Source organism: Corapipo altera, unplaced genomic scaffold, assembly GCF_003945725.1.
Source record: "Corapipo altera isolate COAL_440 unplaced genomic scaffold, ASM394572v1 129208, whole genome shotgun sequence".
Taxonomy (NCBI): Eukaryota; Metazoa; Chordata; class Aves; order Passeriformes; family Pipridae; genus Corapipo; species Corapipo altera.
Genome location: NW_020885456.1, coordinates 5,033 through 14,298, shown reverse-complemented (window position 1 = coordinate 14,298; position 9,266 = coordinate 5,033). Strand labels below are relative to the sequence as shown.

The window sequence follows — 9,266 nt, the reverse complement described above, 5'->3', positions numbered from 1 at the left end:
CCCCACAGCTGCCCCACTGCCCCCCGCTGCCCTCCACTGTCCCCCCCTGTCCTGGCCACCCCTTATGCCCCACACCGTCCTCCGCTCCCTCTCACCACCCTGCAGCACTGCCCTCCTAATGCCATCTCCGTGCCCCACTGCCACCCCCACAGCAGGGCAGCACCCCCACTGCTGGCCCCCAGAACCACCCTGATCCCCATTGCACCCCACTGCCACTCTCCACTCCCCCTTTGCCCCACTTCTGCCCCACCCCACTGCACCCCACTGATTGCTGCCCCTGTGCACCGCTGCACCCCACTGCCACCCTCCAGCACCCGCCTGTACCCCAATGCTATCCCTTGGCTGCTCCCCACCACCCAGCACCCCATTGTCCCCCTGCTGTTCCCCCACTGCCCCTCCTCTACCTCACTACTGTTCCGCTGTTGCCCCCCTGCTGCCCCCCCAGTGCCACCTACTGAGCCCCAGTGCCCCCCCAGCTGTGCACTGAGTGCCCCCAGCCCCACTGCTGCCCGGGGCTGCCTTCCAACACCCTCAGCACCCCCCTCCCTGTCCTCTGAATCTGCCCCGTAACCACACCACAGCACCCTACTGCTACCCCCAGTCCCCAAACCCATAATGACCTCCCAGCCCTCCCTGCACCCCCCACTGTGCCCCCCCCAGCCCCCACCACACCCCAAAATCCCCAATTACCCTCAGGCCCCACTGTGCCCCAGCCCCTCAACCCCCCCCAACCCCCAGTGCCCCTGCCCCCCAGAACCAGCAGGGGCTGGTGCCCCCCACCCGCCCGGTGCTCCCCACTGCAGCCCCATCAGTGCCCCGTGGCTGCAGGAAGGAGCTGTTCTCGGAGGAGGCGGGGGCGCGGCCGGGGGCACGGCGGGTCCTGGTGATGATCACTGATGGCGACGCCACCGACCACGACCCAAAGGCCCTGGACGTGGCCGAGGAGCGCGGGATCCATCGCTACGTCATCGGGGTGGGTGGGCAGGGGTGTGGCGGTGGTGGGTGTGGCTGTGAGGCCATGATGGAGCTGGACATGGTGGGCACGGTCAGGTGTTGGCGTGGTTATGGTGGGACTGGTAGTGGTGTCGGCATGGCCATTGTGTGGGAGTGGTCATGGTGTAGATGTGGCCATGGTGTGGGTGTGGTCATGGTGTGGGTGTAGCCATTATGTAGGAGTGGCCATTGTGTGGGTGAGGCCATTGTGTGGGTGTGGTCATTGTGTGGGAGTGGCCATTATGTGGGTGTGGTCATTGTGTAGGCATGGCCATGGTGTGGGCTTGGCCATTGTGTGGGTGTGGTCATTGTGTGGTCATGGCCACTGTGGCAATGGTCATGACTGGGTGTGTTATTGGGTGGGAGTGGTAAGTAGGTGTGATTGGGGTGGGCATGGTCACAGTGGGCATGACCAGTGGTGGGTGCGGCAATGAGTTGCGGTGGTGGGTGTGGCCAGGAGAGGGTTTGGTGGAGCTGAGCATGGTGGGTGTAGTTGATGTGGGCATGGTCGCGAGTGGGTGTGGTCAGGCGTAGCTTAGGGGTATGGCCCTTTGAGGGTGAGGCAAAACAGATCACAAGTGGATGTGGTCATGGTGGGATTGGCAGAATGGCTCAGGTGGGTGTGTTCATAGTGGGCGTGGCCCTGGGCGGGCGTGGCTGTGGCTGCCCCATCCTGAGGTGCTGGGATGGGGAGGGTGGGAGGTGGATGGAGGGGATGGACAACATCCACCCCCCACCCCAGCAACGCCCACCCCTCCCAGCACAGGTGGGGAACAATTTTGACAGCCCCGACACAAAGCGCTACCTGCAGCAATTCGCCTCCGGACCTGGCTTCGTGAAGGTGCTCGAGAGCTTCGAGCGGCTCCGCGGCCTCTTCCAGGAGTTGCAGGCGCGGCTCTACGACATCGAGGGTACCCCAGCACCCCCACTTCCCCAGTCAACACCTCCCCCTCCCCAGAAGCCCGACTGCAAGGTAGAAGGAGCCCCAAAATTGGCTGGGGGTTGCACCCCACCTGCCACCCAATTAGCCCCTTCTTTCCCAATTAGCCCCTCCCTCACCCCAATTAACACCTCCCCCACCCTCAAGTCTGATACCCCCCAGTCCCCTCTCCCCCAGTTAACCTTCTCCCCTCCTCTCCCCCCAGGTACCACCCAGCTGCACAGTTTCCACCTGGAGATGTGCTCCAGCGGGATCAGCGTTGACGTCATCCAGGTGGGCTGGGGAGAGAAGGGTTGGGGGGGAGGGGTGTCCTTGTGATGACCCTCTCCCCCCTCTCCCCAGGGCCGGTGGGTGACGGGGGCAGTAGGGGCTGATAACTGGGCGGGGGGGCTGCTGGAGCTGCTGGAGCTGCAGGAGAACGAGACCTTCGTGCCCAACCCCCACCCAAAGGAGAGCAGGCCCGAGGGGTACCTGGGTGAGAGGGGTTAATTAGAGGGGAGAGGTTGATTAGGGATGGGGGAGGGATTATATGGATGGAGGAGGGGTCAATAGGTGAGGGGAACGGGAGTTAATTGGGGGGAGAGGTTAATCAGGGGGATGGAGTGGGGGAGGGGTTGAATGTGTGGGACACGGGTTGAGGGAGTTGGGGGAGGGACAATCTTGCAGGGGGGAGACTCTGGGTTGGAGGGTTCAGCACGGGTGGGAAGTGGGATCATGGCGGGGGTTCAGACCCAACCAGGGACCAGGATGACCATGGTGGCCCCATGTCAGTGCAGGGGGGTGAACCAGGAGACCCCAACTTGAGGAGCAGGTGATAATGGTGACCCTAACCCAGGGTTACCATTGAGACCCCATCCCAAAGCTCAGAGTGACCAGGTCATCACACCTTGGTGACCACCTTGACCCTGGTGACCCCAGGCCAGGGACACATGGTGACCAAAGTGACCCCAACCCTGGGGACCAGGATGACCCTGGTGACCCTGGTGCCCCACTGCCCCCCAGGCTACGCCGTGGCCGGGCTGCGCATCTCCGGCCGGGCGATGGTGGCTGCAGGTGCCCCCCGTCACCTCTACGTGGGTGGGGTCATCCTCTTTGAGGTCCCTGAAGCCACCGGGGACTGGAAGGTGCTGCAGACCCTCGAAGGGGAGCAGGTATGGGGGGACAGGGTACTTCTGGGTGTCCCCACTCTCACCATGTGACACAAGTGTCCCCTCACAGGTGGGGTCCTAATTCAGGGATGCCCTCTGTGCCATGGAGGAGGGCCCTGTGACACATGATCCCCAAGGGTGCTCCCACCCCCCCATTGACACGGATGTCCCTCCACAGGTGGGGTCCTATTTCGGGGCCACCCTCTGCGCCCTGGACCAGGGTGGGGGGACGGTGGCACTGCTGGTGGGGGCCCCCAACCACTACGATGGGCGCTGGGGAGGACGAGTGCACCTGTACAGGTGGGAGGAGGTAAGGGGGGCACCCTCACCCTGGGGTCACCACCAACCCCCAGAAGTGAGGGGCACATGGCCATGGGGGACACCAGCCCAGGGACTTTGGGTGACTGTGGTAACCCCAAGCCAAGCCCATGGGGTGGGGGTGACCAGGAGGACCCCAACCCAGGGAGGGTGGGATGAAGGTGACCAGGGTGACCCCATCCTGAGGAATGTGGTACTGGAGTGATCAGGGGTAACAACAGCTAAAGGTGACCAGGACCGGGGTGACCAGAGTCCTGGCAAGACCGGGGTGACCCCCAACCAGAGATGCGGGGTCATCACAGTGCCACCAGCTTGGCGACGATGGGGTAACCACAGTGACCCCCACCCAAGGTTCATGGGATTGGGGTTGGCCAAGGGGATCCTCATAATGTCCTTGTGCCCCCAGGATGCCCTGCACCCCTCTGGGCAGCTTTATGGTGCTCCAGGTCACCCCTTGGGCCGTTTCGGGGCGTCACTGGCCACCCTGGGAGACCTGGACGGTGACAACCTGCCAGAGGTGGCCGTGGGGGCCCCGCTGGAGGACGAGGAGCGTGGGGCTGTCTACATCTTTTGGGGGCATCCCAGGGGAGTAGAGCTCCACCCCCGCCAGGTGGGACCTGGGGGACAAGGGGGAGCAGACCCCCACCCAGGGGGGAGGGGACATCAGGGGCTGAGGTGTCCTCTCCCCCCTCAGAGGCTGCAGGGGGACGTGGTGGCCCTGGGGCGTTTTTTTGGGCAGGCGGTGGCCGGGGGCCTGGACCTGACGGGGGATGGGCTGGCAGACATGGCAGTGGGGATGGAGGGACACGTCGTGGTGATGAGGTGACATGGAGGGGGACGTAGGGGACATGGGGTGGAGGTGAGGACATGGGGACATGGGGGTGTGGAGGTGGGGACAGAGACGGTGATGGGGACATGAATGTGGGGTTGTGGGGAGAGTGATAGGGGCACGGGGTTGGAGGCAAGGCCATGGGGGTGGAGATGGGGACACAGAGTGGGGACACAGGGACCCAGTGGGGTTGGAGAGGGGAATGGAGATGTGGAGACATGGGGATGGGGACAGATGGTAATGGAGTCATGGAGATGGGAATGTGGGGGTGGGGACATGGGACAAGAACATAGAGACATGAGACAAGGACATGGAGACATGGGTGGTGATAGTGGGATGGGGACACAGGGTTGGATGAGGACGTAGGGGTGGGGACATGGGGATGGGGACACGAGGGCGGGGACAGGGACATGGGGATGGGGATGGGGGGACGGAGATGCAGGCATGGGGACACAGGGATGGAGACATGAAGGCGGCGGTGGGGACAAGTGCATGGGGGTAAGTTCAGGGGAGAAGGACACTGGGGAGACATGGGGTACATGGAAGGACACGGGGTGGTGACACAGCCAGTGCCACCCCTGATATGTCCCCTCCCCCATGTCCCCTCCCCTGCAGGTCCCGCCCAGTGCTGAGGGTCACCACCAACTTGACCTTTGACCCTCCCGTGATCTCAACCCGTGGGGTCGACTGTTCCGATGTCACCATTGCCACCATTGTCACCCTCCAGCTCTGCCTGCACCGCCCAGGTCCGGGGAGGGGTGCCTGGGGGGGCTCCAGGAGGTGCTGTGGGGGTTACTGACTTTTCACCCTGCCATTGACCTCCAGGTGGCCTGCTGACCCCCGTGACCTTCCAGGTGGACGTTGACCCGCAGCGGGCACAAGGTCGGGGGGATTTCGGGGAGGGGCAGCGGAGCTGGGACGGGGAGATGCAGCCGGGGCTGAACTGCCAGAGCAAGGAACTGAGGGTGCTGGTAGGGACCCACTCCTGGGGCCAGGATCCACACTTAGGGGTGGGACCTACACTTGGGGGGCGTGATCCACACTTGGGGGGGCATGAGCCACACTTGATGGGGATAAGATCCACACTTGGTAGGGAGGTATCCACACTTGTAGGGGCGGAATCCACATGTGGAGGGGTGGGATCCACACTTGGGGGGGGTGGGACCTATACTTGGGGTGTGGGACCCACACTTGGGGGGCCAAGATCCACACTTTGGGGGGAGGGAAACACATTTGTGGGTGCAGAATCCACACGTGGAGGGGTGGGATCCACACTTGGGGGGCAAGATCCACATTTAGGGGATGAGATACCACTTTGTGGTGGGGGGTGAGGCGCACAATTTGGGAGGCAGAACCCACACTTGGGGGATGGGATCCAACTTTGGGATGGGGGTGAGACCCACATCTGGGGGACGGGACCCACACTTGAGGGGCAGAGGGGAACCAGTACTTGAGGGGAAGAACGTAGTTTTGGGTGTGGAGGACCCACACTTCCAGAGTGTGGCTGGGGTGTTACCCCCTACTTCTGGGGTGCCCCCCAACCTTATACACCTTGTGCCCCAGCCCTGCCTCGAGGACTTTGTCACCCCTATCCGTGCCAGAGTCACCATCGCCCTGCCTGACAGGGACCCCCCAGGGCCCATCCTGCCTCCCAGCACTGGCCCCACGTGGGTCGAGGTAACACCACAGAGGCGCTGGGATGTGGGGCACTGTGGGTGGGGTCCCCCAAAATTAACCCACCCCCTTCTTTCCCTGCCCCATAGATCCCCTTCGAGCAGAACTGTGGGGACGATGAGGTGTGCGAAGCCGACTTGGGGGTCAGGGTGGTGCCGGGGGACGCAGCTGTTTTGGGGATTCCCAGTGCTGAACTGAGGGTTCAGCTGATTGTGGACAACAGGAGGGAAGATGCCTATCGGGCGGCCCTACAAGTGCAGCACCCCCCGGGTGTCTCCTATCGGTGGGCCCGGGCCAGCCAGGTATGTGAGGTGCCCCACATGGGGACCCCAAAATATGGGGGGAGGGAGGGCAGGGGAGGGACATGGGGGTTTGGAGCCCACAGATCCCAGCCCCCCATCTCCCCCCAGGCCTCTGCCCCAGTGCCCATCACCTGCTGGGATGCCCAGGGTGCCGAGGGGCAGCTGTGGGGCCTCTCCTGCAACCTCAGCTACCCCATCCTCCGTGCTGGCTGGCAGGTGAGATCTGTGGGGCCACACCCTGGGGCCAGGGGTTGCTGTGGGGTAGCCCCCCAACTCACCCCAACTCTACCCAACGCCAGGTAATGGTGGAGGTGACCTTTGACCTCCAGCAAAATGCCACGTGGGGGAAATCCGTGGGGCTGACAGCGACTGTGAGCAGGTGGGATCTGTGGGGCGGGGATAGGTCCGTGGAGTGCTGTGGGGCAGGGAGGTGACACCTGTGGGTCTTACCTGCCCCATAGCGAGAATGAGCCCAACGTCACCCTGGGGGACAACGCAAAATCCTGGGATGTCCCTGTCCACTTTGTCCTCGACCTTGTGGCCTCCTGGTGAGCCCCACACGTTCCTGCTCCATGGATTTGGGGGGGCCCAGACATCTGGGCCCCACTGATCCCCACCTGCCCCACACACAGGCAAGAAGACTCCACCCCCCCCCTCAACTTCCCCCCCCCCCCCAGCCCCACAACAAGACACTGAGGCACCACTATCGGGTGAGCCCCCTGAGTGACCCCCCCATCCATCTGCCCCACAGCCCTCGCTGACCCCCAGCTCTGCCCCACAGGTGGAGCTTCTCCATGCCCCCACCCCGGGCAGCCCGAAACCGCAGGCGACGCCCTTTGTCCTCCTGCCCCAGGTGCTGCCCCACGGCGTGTCCGTGGCTGCCTCCCAAGTGCAAGTGGTGAGTGGGGGGCTCTGCCCCATAGGGTGCCCCTCTGAGCCCCTCCCCCCCAGATCCAAGGGGCAGGACCCCCTTCCCCCAGCTCAACCCCTGCTCTCCAGCTGATGCCTGTCCCCCAACTCCCTCCTGCCCCTCAAAAGTCCTTCCTGCCTTCTACTCCTCCTTGAACCCCATGTGACCCCCTATCCTCCAAATAACCCCTTCCCTTACTGACCCCTTGATCCCTGCCCCCAGTTCACCCCCCTGCCCCCAATCCCCCTTGACCCCAGCTCCACCCTTGCCCCCCAACTCACCCCCTGCCCCACAGGATCTGGGGGGCCCTTGTGTGGCCGTGGAGCCGCAGTTGGGGGATGCTGTGGGGCAGGAGCTGAACAGGAGCATCGCCGAGGTGAGGGGGGGTGGGGGGACCTCAATATCAGGTTGCAATTGGGGTGTGCTACAGGGTGTGGGGGGACCCCCATACAGGGGTGCTCTGAGGCAGGGAGATCCCAATGTGGGGGTGCTCTGGGGGCCCCACAGTTGTGGGGCACTGGAGAGTGCCCCCCTCACGGTGGGGGAGGGGCAGGGCCCTAACTTTGGGGTCCCACCCCTCCCACCCCCAGACTTGCTCCACCCCCCACCTGAGGCTGTTCCGCTGCCCCCCAGCCCAGCTGACCCCGGGGGTCCCTGTGGGGGTCACCGTCAGCGCTGCCCTGCGGCCCCTCCCCCACAGCCAGGTACCCCCGCCCCCACCCCTCCCCCACCCCAAAACCCTTCCCCCCTCTAACCCCTCCCCCACCACAGGGACCCGCCCACTCCCACTTTTGCTCCGCCCTCTGGCTCACTCTGGTCCCGCCCTTTCTGGCCACGCCCCAATTCCTGCGAGCCCAGGTAATGGAGGGAGGGGCTCTGGGTCTATAGAGGGAGGGGCTCTGGGATGGGGAGGGGTCTATTTGGAAGCCACGCCACAGTTCTTCTCTTTGCAGGTAATTGTGGGGAAGGGGCTGCTCCAATTTATGGGGCAGCCCCTCCCCCACGCCTGACCTTGACCCCTCCCCCCCGTTTTAGGGGGTCACGGAGGTCGAACTGCTGTGGGAAGTCAACCCTCTCCCCGGCTACGTGGGGGGAGGGGTGGGGGGGCTGCTCCTTCTCCTCCTCATCGTCCTCGGCCTCGCCAAGGTGAGGAGGGGGGGCTCTGTGAGTGGTGGAGGGGTGAACCCCACTTTTGGGGTGCCCCTCCCCTCCATTCTTACCCTGCCCCTCCCCCACAGTGCGGCTTCTTCCAGAGGAATTACCGGGAGCGGATGGAGCGGGAGGGGCCAGAGGAGGGGGAGGGAGAGGGAGAGGAGAGTCCCCCGAGTGGGGAAACCCCCAAAGAGGGGGAGTCACCCTCCTGACCTGCACTGCCCCTCTCTCATGGGGTAAAGTGGTTCTGGGCCCCTCCCCCCCACCAAAGGGGTTTCCAGCCCCCCCCTCACCCCAATAAAAGGCTCTCAAGCCCCTCCCCCACCATAACGGCTCCTCCCATTGTCTTCACTGGTTTTACTGGGAAGCCCTGAGAAAAGGGGGGGGGGGGGAGAGGGAGGGGTCATGACCCTGCCCCTCCCCCTCTCCAAGCTGGTTCAGAACACAGGGGAGGGGCCCAGCGCTCATTAAACCCCCTGCAGCACATTGCCCACCCTCCTCCCTCCGTGTCTGGCCTGTACCAGCCCCAGGGAAATGCCTGAACCCCTGCACCTGACACAGGTGAGGGGCACCTGAAATCTGAGGGGCTGTAGCGTGTCCAGAGCTGCGCACAGGGCTGGGGAAGGGGCTGGAGCACCAGGAGCGGCTGAGGGAGCTGGGGGGGCTCAGCCTGGAGAAAAGGAGGCTCAGGGGGCACCTTCTGGCTCTGCAACTCCCTGACAGGAGGGGGGAGCCGGGGGCAGTTGGGCTCTGCTCCTGGGGAACAAGGGACAGGAGGAGAGGGAACGGCCTCAAGCTGTGCCAGGGGAGGGTCAGTTTGGACATGAGGAGAAACTTCCATGGAAAGCATTGTCAGGCATTGGAAGGGGTTGCCCAGGGAGGTGGTGGAGTCCCCATCCCTGGAGGTGTTCAAGGAACTGGATGTGGCACTTGGTGACAAGGGGGATGTTGGTCATAAGGTTGGACTTGATGGTCTTGGATGGATTTTCCAACCTCAGTG

General features: G+C 64.0%; 1 protein-coding gene across 1 annotated transcript; it reads left to right on the top strand.

Annotated features, from left to right (window-relative positions):
• Positions 1–754: 754 nt before the first annotated feature.
• On the top strand, positions 755–8,568 carry LOC113940525 (integrin alpha-L-like; the record flags this gene model as incomplete). Its single annotated transcript, XM_027631676.1, is given in 23 exon segments — positions 755–973; positions 1,760–1,904; positions 2,139–2,206; positions 2,276–2,408; positions 2,936–3,084; positions 3,260–3,391; positions 3,806–4,009; positions 4,094–4,221; positions 4,844–4,974; positions 5,054–5,199; positions 5,792–5,905; positions 5,992–6,204; positions 6,313–6,420; positions 6,504–6,583; positions 6,666–6,752; positions 6,837–6,867; positions 6,870–6,914; positions 6,986–7,102; positions 7,410–7,490; positions 7,705–7,818; positions 7,886–7,972; positions 8,150–8,260; positions 8,353–8,568. Coding segments are annotated over 23 exon segments (2,769 nt in total), but the record flags the coding sequence as incomplete, so codon positions are not given.
• Between the last annotated feature and the right edge of the window lie 698 nt (positions 8,569–9,266).